The sequence below is a fragment of the Heteronotia binoei genome, chromosome 5 (genome assembly GCF_032191835.1).
Source record: "Heteronotia binoei isolate CCM8104 ecotype False Entrance Well chromosome 5, APGP_CSIRO_Hbin_v1, whole genome shotgun sequence".
NCBI lineage: Eukaryota > Metazoa > Chordata > Lepidosauria > Squamata > Gekkonidae > Heteronotia > Heteronotia binoei.
This window is the reverse complement of record NC_083227.1, coordinates 37,368,759-37,386,885: the sequence shown is the minus strand read 5'-3', so window position 1 is coordinate 37,386,885 and position 18,127 is coordinate 37,368,759. Positions and strand designations below refer to the sequence as shown.

The 18,127-nt window shown below is 46.8% G+C and overlaps 1 protein-coding gene across 1 annotated transcript; it reads right to left on the bottom strand.

Annotated features, from left to right (window-relative positions):
* Positions 1 to 6,532: 6,532 nt before the first annotated feature.
* LOC132572289 (oocyte zinc finger protein XlCOF6-like) lies at positions 6,533 to 18,092 on the bottom strand. Its single transcript, XM_060239183.1, has 5 exons — positions 17,984 to 18,092; positions 16,617 to 16,687; positions 15,630 to 15,756; positions 10,707 to 10,826; positions 6,533 to 10,504 (listed from the first exon to the last, which is right to left on the bottom strand). The coding sequence occupies exons 1-5, from the start codon at positions 18,075 to 18,077 to the stop codon at positions 8,550 to 8,552; spliced, it is 2,367 nt and encodes a 788-aa protein (XP_060095166.1). The 5' UTR covers positions 18,078 to 18,092; the 3' UTR covers positions 6,533 to 8,549.
* Positions 18,093 to 18,127: the final 35 nt, after the last annotated feature.

The following is an 18,127-nucleotide window of genomic DNA, read 5'->3' as shown; positions in this document are numbered from 1 at the left end:
GCTCCTCAGTGGGATTGCTCTGGAGTAAATCCAAGCAGGATTGCGCTCCTGGAGAATCCCACACTGTTCAGCCATCTCAGAAAATCGTGGTAGGGTGAGAGGCTGATTAGAGTAGGAAAAGGGAAAGCAAACTGAAGCCAGCTCACGCAGAGCAATCCAAAGTGGGTCTGATCAGAATCCTTTTTGTACCTTCTCCCAGATAAGAGTCCGCACGCTTAACCACTACACCAAACTGGCTTTCTAAAAGAGAACATAAGAGAAACCATGTTGGATCAGGCCAATGACCCATCCAGTCCAACACTCTGTGTCACATAGTGGCCAAAAAAAACCCCAAGTGTCATCAGAAGGTTCACAAGTGGGTCTAGAAGCCCTTCCATTTTGCCCCCCACCCCAAGCACCAAGAATACAGAGCATCACTGCCCCAGACAGTTCCAATAATACACTGTGGCTAATAGCCACAGATAGACCTCTGCTCCATATTTTTATCCATCACCACCTCCTGTGGCAGTGAATTCCACATGTCAATCACCCTTTGGGTGAAGAAGTACTTCCTTTTATCCATTCTAACCCGGCTGCTCAGCAATTTCATTGAATGCCCACGAGTTCTTGTACTGTGAGAAAGGAAGAAAAGTACTTCTTTCTCTACTTTCTCCATCCCATGCATAATCTTGTAAAATTCTATCATGTCACCCCGCAGTCGACGTTTCTCAAAGCTAAAGAGACCCAAGCGTTTTAACCTTTCTTCATAGGGAAAGTGTTCCAAACCTTTAATCATTCTAGTTGCCCTTTTCTGGACTTTTTCCAATGCTATAATATCTTTTTTGAGGTGCGGTGACCAGAGTTGTACACAATATTCCAAATGAGACCACACCATTGATTTATACAGGGGCATTATGATACTGGCTGATTTGTTTTCAGTTCCCTTCCTAGTAATTCCCGTTGGCCTTTTTTATTGCAACCGCACACTGTCTTGACATTTTTGTGAGTTGTCTACCATGACCAAAAAATATATATATATATTATTTTTTAACCATGTTTTTATAAATATAATGGATGTAATTTGTATTTTATGTTGTGAGCCGCCCTGAGCCTGCTCCGGCGGGGAGGGCGGGATAGAAATAAAATTAATTAAAAATAATAATAAATTAATATTAATGACCCCAAGATCTCTCTCTTGGTCAGTCTCTGCCAGTTAATACCCCATCAACTTGTATTTGTAGCTGGGATTTTTGCCCACAATGTGCATTACTTTGCACTTGGCCTCATTGAACCTCATCTGCCACGTTGACGCCCTCATCTGCCACTCACCCATCCTCAACAGATCCCTTTGGAGTTCCTCACAATCCTCTCTGGTTCTCACCACCCTGAACAATTTAGTGTCATCCACAAACTTAGCCACTTCACTGCTTACTCCCAACTCCAAATCATTAATGAACAAGTTAAAGAGCATGGGACCCAGTACTGAGCCCTGCGGCACCCCACTGCTTAACGTCCTCCACTGCAAAGACTGCCCATTCATACTCACTCTCTGCTTCCTATTAGCCAGTTTTGGATCCACAAGAGGTCCTGTCCTTTTACTCCATGACTCTCGAGCTTACTAAGGAGCCTTTGATGAGGAACTTTATCAAAAGCTTTCTGGAAGTCAAGGTAAACAACATCTATTGGGTCTCTTTTGTCCACATGTTTGTTCACCCCCTCAAAGAAATGTAACAGGTTAGTGAGGCAAGATCTTCCCTTACAGAACCCATGCTGACTCTTCCTCAATAAATTGTGTTCATTAATGTGCCTACTCATTCTGTCCTTGATAATGGTTTCTACCAACTTTCCCGGTATTGAAGTCAGACTGACTGGCCTGTAGTTTCCTGGATCTCCTATGAAACCCTTTTTAAAGATGGGGGTGACATTTGATACCTTCCAGTCCTCAGGAACGGAGGGAGATTTCAATTAAAGATTACATATTTTTGGCAGGAGATTCAGAACCCTTGGATGTATACCATTTGGACCTGGTGACTTATTAGTTTTTAATTTATCCATCAGTTGTAGGGCAGGACTCAAGGGTACCAGCAGGGAGTCCCATCATTTCAAATCAATTTAAGGGAGAGGAACCTTTATATGCATAGAAGATGGCTGGGAATGGCCTGTGTGTACTCTTATGCTTTTGTGGTATTTTCCTATATAACACCCCCTCTGAGTACCAGTCCTAGGAAGAAACAGAGGAGAAAACCTTGGCCTCTATGCCCTGTTCTTTAGGCCTCCAGGCATCTTGTTACACCAGTTCCCCTATAGTGGTCTAGGGGGCTTCTGTTTACCCCAGTAAACAGAAAAGGGGAGCCGATCAAAAGCCCCCACCTCCCTTTCATATCTAGAGAAGAGATTCCAAAAGGCCAAGGGGGCGTAGCTTGAGCAAACTCAGAGGAAATTATTAACAACATTCGTCAAAATGTGAAACAAGGTTTCTGGGTGTCCTTTTGTAAGGCTCATCCTAAAAGCAACCAATCCTGATTCCAGCCACAAGAAATGGTCAGCGTTAGGGATGGCTAGGACAAATATGACAGGAGACATAAAGAGATTTGCTTAAGCTAAGTGTCTGACCCATCCAAGAGAGCAATGCAGACTCATTCTGGAGAAATTATAAAGGCAAAAGCTAATCTAAGTCCCCGCACATCTGTAAGCAAATATCCAGTCCTTGTTTTTGAGTTAATCAGCACCATCTCAGGTTACAGTTAGCTTCATCTCCACAATCTTTCGCCCCATTGCTCTGCCACAGCTCATGGTTACTGCTCTGGAGCATCTATCAATGGAGTACAATGCCATAGAGTCCGCCCTCCAAACATCCATCTTCTCCACAGGAACTGATTTCTGTAGTCTGGAAATGAGGTGTAACTTCTGGTAATTTGCAGATCCCAGTAGGAGGCTGGCATCACCCTACTTCCTTCTCTCATTCTCTTCAGAGACATTGGCCCTTTTCACACTTACCAGTGGAAACCGGAAGGGAGTCGGTATTGTGCCGCTTGCAGTAATCCGAGACAGGGATGGGAGTTTTCAGACACATGTTTTTTTTTCCGGTAGGGTTCCGTGATTGAAGCGAGCCATTTCACACTGTTCCGCTCTTATCTCGCTTCCACCAGTGCCAGCTGTTTTTGCCTGCCGGCTCGCGATCTCCAGCTTATTATTTTTTTTGGAACGTCGGGCTAAGATCGCTATAGCGCTATAGTGACGTATCACAACAGCAACACCATAGAGATGGCTAGGCTCTATTGAGATGTTACCAGGTTTCAGCGGTGGCGATATCTGGCATCTTAATGGAGCCCAGGCATCCCTATGGTGATGCTGTTGTGATACGTCACTATAGCGCTATAGCGATCTTAGCCCGACGTTCCAAAAAAAAAAAAGCCGGAGATCGCGTGCGCCGGCGGGCGAAAAAGGGCGCGAAAACTGCTCCCGGGTTAGATACTGGACATTTCACACAGCACCCCATAGCGATTTCAACCCGGAAGGAGGGGTTGAAAAGTGGAAGAAGCTGCTCTTTGTAACGACTCAGGCACGCCTCACTACCGGGACAGCCGCGGGAGTGTGTGAAAAGGTGAGAGTATTCTGGTAGCAGCCAGTTACTGAATCGGGTCTGTCTGAAATGCCAGCAGAAACCCGTTACTGTTCAGTAACTGACCAGCTTCCATACCGGAATACATAGACTGTGTGAAAAAGGCCATTAACACATCCACCAAATTCTCTAGTGCACTAACCATGTGGGAAACAAACATAATTGGGCATCTTAATCCCAAACATTTTAGTAACTGTTGAACTAAACCTACCAATAACTGAAGGGTTTTGATTTGGCAGATGTTTTGATTGCCCGTTACCATTCAGATTTCCTTTCTGTTGTGCCTTCTGTCAGCTACTTCTTAGTGAATAAAAGTTAACCCTTTTAAAAGCATGGCCTAATTTACAGGAAAATACTGCACCAGTTTGCAGTCTGAGTACATAAAGGGTCAGGTCCCATTAGTCAGAGACAGATGTGTGAATGGCCACCTACTAATGTTCCACATAAACATGTCTCAAGGCAACTGGCTGGCCACTTTGTTGAACTATTTGGTTGAAAAGGGATACTGCGTTAGTCTGTTGTAGCAAAATAAAACAAAAGTCAAACAGCACCTTAAAGACTGACAATATTTATAACTTTGGGGGTCATTTTTGGGGTTTGGCTTGCTGAGGACTAAGCATGCCTGTAAAACATCATTCAAAAAGGCAGTTTACCTGTTCACCACACCTACAACCAGGGCTTTTTTGAGCAGGAATGCACAGAAACGCAGTTCTGGCTGGCTTGGTGCCAGGGTGTGTGGCCTAATATGCAAATGAGTTCCTGCTGGGCTTCTTCGACAAAAAGCCCCGAAACAATGGTGACATCAGGGGTGTGGCCTAATATGCAAATGAGTTCCTGCTGGGATTTTTCCCACACAAAAAGCCCTGCCTACGACAGATTGCTGTCTTGCTTCCTTCATAGTTGTATTGGCAGCAGAATTCCCAGGGACATGAAGAACTCGAGTTTGATGTGCTTTTACAGAATAAAGTTGCTTCCTCTTGTTGAGGCCAGCTCATCATTACCAACCAGATCCATTTGGCTTTCATTGGATTGCCCCTGGAAATACGGAAGCAATATTGCTTCCAAAATGTTAAGATCAGAAAGAAAACCAGATATACTGCCTATCTGCATAGACTGGCACAAGGGAGCCTGAAGGGGCAGCTTTCACCACTTCCAGAACCACCAGCAATTCAGCATGCTGGACTGTAACATCTCCTGCTGAAAAAATTATCTTTTCCAATAAAACCAATTCCTCTGTGTGAGTAAAGACACCCTTAATATATGCATATCCAGCAAAATATACAACCTTCCAAGAATCTGAACTGGGGCTATTGAGGAGCCACACCATCAGTTTCCAACTGCCCACTTCATGAAGAAGTGGCACATCATGTCGTAGGTCCTCTACCTGCAGGAGGCAGACATAGTGGCTCTGCAGGTCCAACAACTGGAACCATGCCTGCCTTGACCAGAAGGGGACTATCAGAATGCAGTCAGTTCCTTTGTCCCTGACCTTGGTCAGCAATCTGGGCAAAAGTGGGAGAGGGGAAAAGGCATGGAAGATAGTGATGGTCCACCTGATCTGAAAGGCATACCCCCAATGAGAGGGGATCTGCCCGCACCCTGGAACAAAAAATTGGTACTGTGCTTTGTGGCAAATAAACCCATCTCTGGAAACTCCTAATCTTCAAACACCAGACAAATACAGGTCTCCTCCATGGAGACCTAAGTAGCCAAGTCCCACTCAATATATCCATCCTGGTGTTTGAGCTTATGACATTGAATGCCTATAAGAATTCTTGACAAGCAGTGAACTGCCAGATGTGGGCTGCTTCCCGGCACAGTTTGACAATTTGACATGTTGCTAGTGCCTGGCCAGGAGGAACCTATACAGGAACCCTTGCTGCAGGGTGTTTGCAGCTGTGGTGGATGCCATGAGCCCTAGGAGTTTTTGAAGGAATACGGCCAATTGGAAGCATATGTTCTGATAGAAGATGCATTTTTTATAGGGAGGTACACTTTTGCCCTGGATGAATCAAGAATGGCTCCAATGAACTGAACCTAATGTACAAGCTAAAGCTGTGATTTCTGACTACCAAACCCAGATTCTGGCACGTGAACAACACAGGCTCCACTTGCCTCTCCAGTGCCTCCTTGGACTGTTCTGTGACCAGTCATCTTGATATGGGGACATAGCATACCTTTCAATTCTAAGGTGTGCTACCACTACAGCTAGGCACTTTTAAAAAACCCTCGGTGCTTTGGATCAGTGGCACACAACCTTTTTTGTCACCAGGGACTGGTTTTGTGGAAGGCAATTTTTCCATGGACGGGGGGGGGGGGGGGGGAGGAGGTGGTGCTGGGGTTTTTGCTGCCCAGGCTGTCCCCCTGCCTGCACCCTCTCTCTACCCCCTATGGGGGTCTTTAAAGGAGGGGGGCAGCCAGGCAGCAGAAGAAGCCAATCTACCTCCCCTTCCCATATAAAGACCTCCACTGATCAGCAGGTGTCTATAAATGAGGGGTAGGAAGGTCACAGCAGTGCTGCCTCTTCCACTGGCCAAGACCCAGGTGGACAAAAGGAGGTGTGGATTTACTCCAAGGCTGCCTCCCCTGCAAGGGGAAGCAGCTTCGGAGTGAGGCCGTACAGCCCCTTTTGTCTGCCTGGATCCCAACGGTGCGGACGGGGCAGTGGGGCTGCTCTGCCTCGCTCTGAGGCTGCCTCCCCTGCAAGGGGAGTTAGCCTTGAAGGCCAAGCCCGGCTCCCAGGCAGGCAAAAGGGGCAGTGTGGCGCCTCTGTCTCGCAGCCTCATTGCTAACAGGCCACAGCCAGTACTGGACCAGAGGTTGGGGACCCCTGCTGTAGATCACCAAAACAGGAGCGCGGTGTATTGCTAGGGAACTGTACTGTGCTTAAACTTGGGTGCATTGCCATATGAAAATAAGCATCTTAAGAGATTTAGCATGCAATACCAAAAGTTTAATTCCAACATTTTAAAAACAGAAGATATTGCTAACTTTTTGAATGTTGTAACCTTGAGAATAAAATTAACACCCCTTAAATCTAAAATTGGTCAGAAACCCATCTTTCTTAAGGATGAGGGGGGATATGAGAAAAGAAACTGTGACAAGATCACACTTTTGAGTCTCTCTGAAGTGCACCCATGCCTAACAGAGAGGTTACCTCCTGTTGAAGCTCTGGGAGGGAATTATCAAGTGATCCATCCAGATGTTAGGGGGCCCTTTGCCAAAGCTCTAGCTTGTACCCCCTCTTGCACTATGACCAAGACCCAGCCCCAGGTCTGTACAAAAGGTTTCAGCCTGCCCAGGCAAAAGTTGGGTGTGGGGTCTGCCACGGGTGGTAGTCCGAAAGACCCTTTCAAGCCCTGCTATTACTAGTCCTTGACCTGGGGCTGTTGTGGGGAAGGTCCCTGCTGTGCGCAGCCCTATATCTGTCTTGGCCCATGTGCCCTTGGAAGGGGCACAGGATTATACTGAGCTGCCTTCTGCTGGTATGGGTGGTGGAAGTAGGGCATCTGATAGCCATGAGGCCCATAGGTGTGGCAAGCCTTGTAAGGGGCAGGGGATCCCTGGGGGATACCAAAGGATCTCAACATTTGCTTGTCTTTTTTGATCTGGGACAGCACCTTGTTGGTGTTGATGGCAAACAGAGTAGCCCCCTCAAGAGGTAAGTGAGAGCCAGTTTGGTGTAGTGGTTAAATGTGCGGACTCTTATCTGGGAGAACTGGGTTTGATTCTCCACTCCTCCACTTGCACCTGCTGGAATGGCCATGGCAGCCATAGCTCTGGCAGAGGTTGTCCTTAAAAGGCCAGCTGCTGTGAGAGCCCTCTCAGCCCCACCCACCTCCCAGGGTATCTGTTGTGGGGAGGAAGGTAAAGGAGATTGTGAGCCGCTCTGAAACTCTGAAATTTGGAGTGGAGGGCGGGATATAAATCCAATATCTTCTTCTTCTTAATCTAAGTCTCCCACCCTCTGTCTCATTTCAGGCAGAATGGCGGTAGAACAGAGCCAAACATGATGCCCAACACCAGGGCCAATGCCATCATCTTGGCAGCTCTCAGCGGAGTGCTTACCCATACTGATCTGTTGCTTGGACAGGCAGGTGGCTTCTGCCTGCACCAGTCTGACCAGGGGTTTCTTGTCTTCTGGAAGAAAGTCCAGGTAAGTACCAGTTTCTCCCACTGCAAGAGCTGATACGCCTTCCCTGATGGTGGATAGTTTGCAATCTCCAGTTCAAGGTCGAAGAGGAGTAGGCTTTTCGGATGAACATACCAATCTTTCTCCCCTCCTTATTCACAAGGGAGGCATGAAGGCGCTGCTTCCCCTGCATTTCTTCTGCAAGGGCCGATGATGCCGAGGGGTGATAGAATACGTAAGCATGCTTAAGGCTTTCGCTTCTAAAATTCTGTCTATGTTTTGGACAGTGTGAGAACAGCTATTTTCTTTAATAAATGCCCATAAATCAAAAGTACTTTCTCAGCTGCAGCTCAGACACTGACTCCAGATTTTGAAGCAATAATTCAGAGCAAGAGAGGTCAGTTATCAATGACAGTTAAATTACGGAAATAATGTTTTAAGCATGTTTGCATTTTGAGTAAAAAATTATAGTGTTAACTGGGTTTGCTGCATTTTGAGTAAAAAATTACATTGTTAACAGGGTTTGCCTGTGTCTTTTCTGAAATTTATTATCTCCAGTACCTAGCATAACATTTTATGGCACACATGTCCCAGCAGAAAAAGAGAGTTCCACAACTTTGGGCTAAGCAGTTACCTGCTTTCCATTTGTGTAGCTTCTTCAACACTTTTGACGATTGCCACACTGATGGAATCGCTCTTTACATCTGAGTGTTCAAAAGCATTCTCCCCTGTTTGGGTTCTCAGAGGATTTTGAAGAGTGTCACTCTGAGTGAATCTATTTGAACTCTTGGAGCATTCAAAAGGCTTCTCCCCTGATTAGGTTCTTAGATGATTTTGAGGATGGCTGCTCTGACAGAATCCCTTCCCACATTTGGAGCATTCAAAAGGCTTTTTACTTGTGTGGGTTTTTACATGATTCTGAAGAGTACCACTCTGACCAAATCTCTTCCCACACTCGGAGCATTCAAAAAGCTTCTCTCCTGTATGGGTTCTTAGATGATTTTGAAGATGGCTGCTCTGACTGAATCCCTTCCCACACTCAGAGCATTCAAAAGGCTTTTCACCTGTGTGGGTTTTTAGATGATTTTGAAGACTACCACTGCGACCAAATCTCTTCCCACACTCAGAGCATTCAAAAGGCTTCTCCCCTGTATGGGTTCTTAGATGATTTTGAAGATGGCTGCGCTGACTGAATCTTTTCCCACACTCGGAGCATTCAAAAGGCTTCTCCCCTGTGTGGGTTTTTAGATGATTCTGAAGAGTACCACTGCGACCAAATCTCTTCCCACACTCGGAGCATTCAAAAAGCTTCTCCCTTGTATGGGTTCTTAGATGATTTTTAAGATAGTCACTCTGACTGAATCCCTTTCCACACTCAGAGCATTTAAAAGGCTTGTCCCCTGTGTGAGTTCTTAAATGTTTATGAAGAGTGCAACTGCGACTGAATCTCTTCCCACACTCTGAGCATTGAAAAGGCGTCTCCCCTGTGTGTGTTCTTAGATGCTCTTGAAGATTGCCACTGCGACTGAATTTCTTCCCACACTCTAAACATTCAAAGGGTTTCTCCCCTGTGTGGGTTCTTAGATGTTTTTGAAGATCGCTATTGCGACTGAATCTCTTCCCACACACTGAGCATTCAAGAGGCTTCTCCCCAGCATGGTTTCTTAGATGCTCTTGAAGAGTGCCACTCCGAGTGAATCTTTTCCCACACACTGAGCATTCAAAAGGCTTCTGCCCTGTGAGAGTTCTTAGATGTTTTTGAAGACCATCACTCCAACGGAATTTCTTCCCACACAATGAGCATTCAAAAGGCTTCTCTCCTGTGTGGATTCTTAGATGCTGCTGAAGAATGCCACTCTGAGTGAATCTCTTCCCACACTGTAAGCATTCAAAAGGCTTCTTCACTGTGTGTGTTCTTAGATGCTGCTGAAGAGTGCCACTCTCATTAAATCTCTTCCCACACGCAGAGCAGTCAAAAGGTTTCTCTCTAGTGTGGATTTTTAGATGCTTTTGAAGACTGCCATTGCAACTGAATCTTTTCTCACACATTGAGCATTCAAAAGGCTTCTCCCTTTTGTGGGTTCTTAGATGCTGTAGAAGAGTGCCACTCCGACTGAATCTCTTCCCACACTCTGAGCATTCAAAAGGCTTCTCCCCTCTGTGGATTTTTTTGTGCACAAGGAGTTGTGATCTGTATCTGAAGTACTTTCTGCACCAAAAGAATTTATTTGCATTCACTATACTGTGTTTTGGAAAATGTACATTACCTTTTCCTCCTTCGGAGAATGCCATTCCTATCTCAGACCTAATAACTAGCTTCTGTCCTGAGCAAATCCTTTGGTGTTGAACAAGGCCTGATTTCTCTGAGAATCTCTTGCCACACTCTGAGCAGCTATAAGGTTTCTCTCCTGAATGTGTTTTTTCCCATCTAAGGAGTTCTGCTCTGTGAATCATGCTCTTTCCAGACTCCGGCCATTGTTGGGTTTTCTTTCCACTCTGCATTTGTAAATCGACCTTTAACTGTGATTGATCTGGGAAGTTCATTCCACACACCAAGGACTTGTATGTTTTCTTCACCATGGGAAAGACTTCTTGGAAATGCCCCCCTTGGCAAGGAATGGCTTTACTCATCTTCTTGACAACCTGGCTTCTTTCCTCCCTCTTAGGCCGAACTTGATTGCTGAAGTTTCCTCCCAAGTTTTCATTCTTCACTTCCTCTGGCAATTGAGGATGCTGTTCCTCATCCTCCTCATTCCTCTGATTGTCACCTGCTGGAATAAAGAAAGAGATCCCATTACAGCCCACACAAAGGGATCTGATCTGCACCTGAATTTGTATCTGAACTCTAAATATTTCAGTGGTTTCTTCCTGCTGTACACTGAAGGCTACAATAATGTACACTTTAAAAGTACATTTAAGCCTCCTCCATGAGAGATGTTTATATGCCTTCCCCAACTGTATGACTCCTCTTACCTGTATAGCTTCCCTCCTGCCTCTGTGATTCATCTCCATAGTGTCCTTCGGCATCTTCATTATTGGGTTTTTCCAAAGAGAACCCCTGGAATTCCTCAGCTGTCTCTTGTACATCTGCTGCTGGAATAAAGCAAGAGTTTCAATCAGCACCCTTGCAAGAAGCCACGTCACCACTCATGAATCAGCACACATTTCTTTGATCAGTTTTTCTCCCAAACTGAGACGCTGGTCACATGTTATCCCTGTCATGCCTTCCCACAGAGCTGTTATTTATATTCTTCCTATCTGTCCTCATATGTCCTTAGTGGAAAATAATTGTTCCCCCACTGTTCCCATTTGACTTGTCATGCAGCTCTTTTGATTCTCTGCATTGACAATTAAATGAGAAGTTAGATATCCACTCCTTCAACTGCACTGAGAGTTTCCTTCCAGTTGTGAGCAGAGCCAGAAGGAGCTGGTTTTCAGCCTCCCAAAATTACATGTTTTCTGGGGAGGGGGAGAAGTCAGGAACTCACCAAGTGATCCCCCCATTCAATGGGGACTCCCATGGTTTTTGGGAAAGGTGCCAGTTCTTAGCAGGGCAGTTAATGATCAATGAGAAAACCAACCCTGCAGTGCAGGGCCACCCATCTCAAGGTCAGAGCCATTTTCCTGTTATTTTTGAGACGTTCTCTGGACCTTAGCCAAACCTATCTACTGTATAATTCACAATCATTTCTGAATCATCCAGGCAGACACTTTCCTCCCTCAAGAGGCTAGAAAGGACTTTGCTTTGGGAAGGAGTTGCTCGCTTGCCTCTTGGGGAGATGGAAGGTGGCTACAGTCCTGTCTCTCCTGCTGTGCAGGGCTGGCATGTGGGAGTTGGCAAAGTAGGTGGCCGGCTGGAGTGCCACTTCACCCCCCCCCCCCCACAGAGTCAACCCAAACCTGGCTCAGCCATCCCTTGCTGGACGGTGGCAGGAATGACTTTCGGCCGCTCTTGGCGGGGATGGAGGCAGCCTCCAGGGCCCCGGCCTTTGCCCCTCCCGAACGTGGCTGGACTCCATCCCTTGCTGAGCAGCAGCAGGAGCGACTTTGAGCCGCTCTTGGGGGGCGGAAGGGGGGGTGGCCTCCAGGGCCCTGGCCTCTGCACCTCCCGAATGCGGCTTGGCCCGTCTACTGCTCATTCGTCTCCCTCTTCAGAGGGAGTCAGGAAGAGGCTGCTGTCTTCCCGGCTCCCTTTGAAGAGGGAGAGGGCCAGGCTGAGTGTTAGCACAAATCGTGCGTGGCCCAATTACGTCACTTCATAGAACATAGAAGGGGGCACCAGTGCAGCGTGCGGCATGGGGCGCCAGAAACCCTAGCACCGGGCCTGCTGCTGTGAAGAAGATATTGGATTTATATCCCGCCCTCCACTCCAAAGAGTCTCAGAGGGGCTCACAATCTCCTTTACCTTCCTCCCCCACAACAGACACCCTGTGAGGTGGGTGGGGCTGGAGAAAGCTCTCACAGCAGCTGCCCTTTCAAGGACAACCTCTGCCAGAGCTATGGCTGACCCAAGGCCATGCCAGCAGGTGCAAGTGGAGGAGTGGAGAAACAAACCCAGTTCTCCCAGATAAGAGTCCGCACACTTAACCACTACACCAAACTGGCTCTCCACATACTGTGGCTCAAACATACTGTGTTTCAACTGAGAACCTGTTGCTGTGTTTACTGGGCTGACAGTTTCTGTGGGAATCTCTTCAATCACACATGATTCAGCCCCCTCAGGGTGAGCAGAATCAATCCTCACCACAGAGCAGGTGCTGTGTGATTTCTCTTAAGCCACTGATCTTTGGATTGCAGGGTTAACTGGTGGGACTACCCACTACAGGCCACCCCTGCAAGGTAGCTCCAAAGAAAGCACTCATACCCATCTCCACTTAATATTAAGGCCTTAAGGAATCCAGGAGACTGCTGTAGGAATGGTTTGATGTGCTTTGGCCTCATCCAGCATGGCTGTTCTCAGGTAACACCCCCCTCTTTCCTGGAATATCCAGTATTTAAGGAGAGTGCAGCCACTCAAGAGTAACAGCTGAGCTCAGCCCCGGGAAGGAGCTTCTGAACCTCCAGATTCCAGGCCCCAGAAGGCCTCCCTTCCTCTTTACTCAGTGGGCTGGATAATTCTACCAAACCAAGAGTCGCTCAGAAATGAGGAGGAAAGTTCCCATTCCCTTGGCATTACTGATGGTAATGGCTACTTATTTGCATATTTAGTTTACACTATTAACCCAGACGCATTCCAAGAAATCATATTTTGTATTCACAGATACACTAGAATATTGGAGACACTTTGATCAGGCATATGGAATCCATATGAGAGTTTATTTAACTCTAGTAGCTTCCTAACATCAGATGTTAAGGTAAGCCATCAGTGTTCTTAGAGAAGGTAGCTAACATCTCAAAGGAGTGATTGTTCTAACTGCAAGCTGATGCATCTGCGGTAAGTTTGAGACTTCCTGGAAGCAAACTATTTTGAGAGAAAAGAAGAAAAAGCAAAGAAAGCACCCTGGACTGGACAAAGGAATGTGCCCTCTGGAGCCAAAGCCAGAAGAGACTGGTCAGCAGAAGGGAACATCTACAAGAATATGGACTCATATTGAATTAACCAATTGTATTTGGAGAGCTAAAAGAGCCCAGTGGCGCAGAGTGGTAAAGCTGTAGTACTGCAGTCCTAAACTCTGCTCACAACCTGAGTTCGATCTCGGCAGAAGCTGGGTTCAGGTAGCCAGCTCAAGGTCGACTCAGCCTTCCATTCTTCCGAAGTCAGTAAAATGAGTACCCAGCTTGCTGGGAGGAAGTGTAGATGACTGGGGAAGGCAATGGCAAACCACCCCGTAAAAAATCTGCCGTGAAAACGTTGCGAAAGCAATGTCACCCCAGAGTCGGAAGCGACTGCTGCTTGCAGAGGGGATTAACTTTACCTTTATCTGGAGAGCTAATCTGCATAACTAATCCATCTGCTTCGTATAATTATGAGTGATGCCATTTTTAGTATGGAATGACCTGCATTTTCTGTATTCCTCAGAGACTTGTAGGATTTCATTGAGGGTCTTTTCCCTCTGTACAGTCTCTCAAATAATTTAGTAATTAATTATTTTCATTCTCCTTTTTTCTGCAGGACTCCAGGCGTGCCTTCAATTAGGTGAGGTCTTTCTGAGAAATTCTCCAGCCGTTCTTTAAACAGAAGGCTGTTCTCCACCATAGTCTCTTATATTCCTGGCTGCTTTCTTGGGGGTGGGGTGGTGAAGTGGGAGACAACAAACATTCCTGTATGGTGAAGAAAAGAAATCCATGGAAGAGAAAAAATTCTTCTGGAAGGACAGAAACATAGTCAATATCAAAGCCCAGAATCTTAACCACTGTAAAGGGAATGGATCCTTTACAGATCACAGTCAGGGGTGATCTTCATAATCCCATCTCAGGGAAGGGCATGTATATGAATGAGCACCCTGAGGTCTTTAGCATTCCCTTTTGGGACATACTCGCGCTCGGTTCAAATAATTCCTGACATGGCTTATATGCACAGCAGATCTATTGATTTAGCAGTCATCACAGAAAGGAAACATAGCCTCTAAATCACAAAAAATTAAACACACTGTCACCCAGTAGGGGACCAGGGAGTGCCTCTACTGACTGCTGCCACTTTGGTATGGGTCTGTCTGGGAGGACCCAGAGCACCCACCCAACGCATGTCTCCCTGCTCAACAAACACCTTCTATCCATGGCTGAAGAGACGTGAGGACCCAGGCAGTATAACTATAAGTTTATTCTAAGTGCTCAAAACAACCAAGTGGTTTTAATTGTTAAAACAACTGTGAAAGGTAGAAACAGTAATGGCAATGCAAAGAAAATAGCAGCTCTGAAGTGAGTAACTAAACGTTCCCTTCCTCTAATGCCAAAGACTCACCACCCTTAGGTGAGGACACCCTCCTGCTGTAGCCTGTCGCCAGCTCAGCCTTTCCAGAGAGAACATTTTCCTGTCTGAAGCTGGGCCTTTTATTCTCTTTCCTCCAGGTCCCACTCTTCTGGGCAAGTTTTCCCTCCAGAACTGCTGCCCAACCAATCAGAGGGACAGAAGAGATCCTGGGAAATGTAGGCCCTGTAACTATGCTGATACAGGCTTCCCAGAAGCCTGCAGGCCTCACGAGGCCTAAGATCACAACACAAACAAACAAACAAAAAATTCACTATTTTCTGGCTAAAACTTTTCTTTAAACTTATGAATCTTACTGTCTTGAATATCCTCAGATGGCTGGTCTGGCCTGAAGCGGCATGCAAGCACCTGGAGAAACAGCCATCATTCATCTTAAGTGTGCTTCCAGTCAAGGAAAGCTGTTGGGTGTTTTCCTTTACAAGAAACCTTCCTTTTCTAATACTCCCAACCTAATCAAGGTCTAAAAACCTAGTTAACATTGCTGTACTGGAGATCAGGAAAAGAAGAAAAAAAAAACTTGGAAAGCAATCTCCAATGGTCCCCTCCAGGCAATGCAAGCTGCATGGCAGGTGTTATTAGTTAACAGGGCAAGAGCTCCAAATGAGTCCAAATCCTGGTGACCCTTGGGACCCTACCCTGCCAGAACCTTGGGAATTGCCAAGTTCCTTGCAGCAAGTTGTAAAGGTTGGCAACTGAGAAATTGGGAGTGGGTGTCTTCCAGAGTTTTCCTGACGGCCTCTCAGTCCCACCTAGGCCTCAAGCCAGGACACCCTCTCTGGCTTGGATGATGGCCACACCACTGGCCATGCAGGCTCACTGTTTCCTCTGCCACGTCACCACTTTGAGATCCCCAGAAGGGGGGAGGTAGCTGAGTAGCCCTCAACCACATGTTGCTTTTCAACAGTCGGATTTGTTTATTACCGCAATGACAGGAATTTGCACCTTTGGCACCTGTGAAAGATCCTTACCCAGAGAGGTAACAATCTCAGAGTTCTCCAGCATGACATCCCTGTAGAGAGCTTTCTGGCCTGGATCCAGCAGGGCCCACTCAGTCTCAGTGAAATACACAGCCACCTCCTCAAAGGAAAATGGTGACTGAAAGAAAAAGCAGATTCCCTTGTCAGAGATCATTCCAGGCAGAGGGATGGATAGAGTGGTTCCTCAGTGAAACATGCTTCCTCAGGAGGTGGTGGGCTCTCCTTCTTTGAAGGCTCAATGGCCATCTGACAGCAATGCTGATTCTGTGAATTAGGCAGATCATGAAAAGGAGGGCAGAAAGGGTTGCACCAGTGCTTAGTTCCTGTGGACTTTTCTTAAATGCCCAAGGAAATGATGATTGCCACTTTGGGGTCAGTAAGCAATTTTTCTCCAGGGCACTTTGGCAAGTTTTTGCCATCTTCTGGGCATGGAACAGGGGACACTGAAGATGTATGTGTGTTGGGGGAGATTTGTGAATTTCCTACATTGTGTAGGGGGCTGGACTAGAAGACAACGACATTGGATTTATATTCCGCCCTCCACTCAGAGTCTCAGAGCAGCTCACAATCTCCTTTATCTTCCTCCCCCACAACAGACACCCTGTGAGGTGGGTGGGGCTAAGAGGGCTCTAACAGCAGCTGCCCTTTCAAGGACAACCTCTGCCAGAGCTATGGCTGACCCAAGGCCATCCCAGCAGCTGCAAGTGGAGGAGTGAGGAATCAAACCCGGTTCTCCCAGATAAGAGTCCGCACATTTAACCACTACACCAAACTGGCTCTCTGGAGATGACCCTGGAGGTCCCTTCCAACTCTCTGATTCTGCACACTGGACGGGGGCATTCTGGAAGGGAGCATAATGTAGAGTTAATCTGTGTAAAGAGGGTGGGGTTCAGAACCTCTCTCCCCTCAGTCAGCAAGACCAATAACCTCCTTGAGAAAGGAGGGGAAAGCTGACTACCCCCCATTCTTCTCTCCTACCTGGGCCAGACATGAAGCAGCCGTTTCCACTCCTCTGCAAAGATGAAGGACTGGCAACATCTCTTTACTGCCTGCAAGGGAGAAAAACTGGGAAGGTTAAGTGTTAACTTCAAGTTCCTACTGTGGTTGCTTCTTTGAATTCTCCTTCACACATCAGTGTTCCCAGTGCTTTTTTTAACACTAAAGGAAATGTGTAATGACTTTTAGGAGGTGTGAGAGAGGTACGCATGAGACTCAGGGTGTTATAGATGCTGCCAATGCTTCTGTAATATTTCAAATGTCCCCTGGGAACCCTGGAGCCCCAAAGGCTGCAGCATCCTTGCTGGATGAGACCAAAGGCCCAGGCATGCCATTCTCCTGCCTGCTGGGCCCTCCCACCTGTCCTGGAGTCTGGACTGGCAGGAGAAATAGTGGGGACTGGAAATCATGTTGCATGGCATACTGCTGTCACATCCAGCCCAAAACCCAGATGTGATTTTGAAGCGTCAGCCAAGCTGTGGAAATATTAGAGTGCTTGCTGCCTTTCCACTGCATCTCCTGATGCTCTGACTTCACATCCAGGTATTAGGCCAGACGAGACACTGACATGACATCACGTCCGCCCCATGCTCCACCCTTGAAGCCCATGGGAATGCCAGGCAAGAGACATTCAGAGGTGGTAAGCCATTGTCTGCCTCTGCATAGCAACCCTTGGACTTCTTTGGTGGTCTCCCATGCAGGAACTAACCAGGCTGAACTCAGCATCCCTAGTTCAGTATCCTCTTTCACACTGTGGCTTGCCAGATGCCTATGGAAAGCCTCTAAACCAGGGCACAGAACTGAAATTATTGGCCCCTAGCCAAGGAGTTTTCAAGGGTGCATCAGTCACAGCTAACTTATAGTGAATCAAGTTATTTGAGACAAGAGAGATTCAGATATGGTAATGCCATTCTCTGCCTCTACATACAAACCCTGGACTGCTTTGGTGGTCTCCCATGCAGGAACTAATCCAGGTTGAGATCTGAAGAGAATGGGCTAGCCTCACCCATCCAGGTCTGGGGAATGTGGACAGTCCCTTTATTCACCATGGCTAACAGCTGTACCCAGATTTTTCTTCATTTCTTTTTTTGAGCCATCCTGAGACCCTCTAATGGAAGGATAGTGAGATATGCATATTTTAATTAATGTGAATAAGAACGGGATTTCCTTCCATGATTCCATCTACTCCCCCTTAAACTGAAAGGGCATCACTACCTGCTATGGCATTATGTCCCAGAACTCAATTCTGTGTAGACTCCAAAAGTATTCCCCTTTTATCCTGTCCTGAATCTTCTGCCCAACAACTTGACTAACTACCCTCATCCACTCTGAGCAGGAGGCACCCTTACCACTTGACAGGGAATCTTGGGCATGCTCCTGCAATGGTGCCCTCTTTCTTTCCTCTGTTGGAGCTCCTTCTCCCTCAAAGGATTTTGCTTCCATCTTCAGAGATCGTCCCCACATCTGAAAGAACACCAAGGGACACAGGTAAG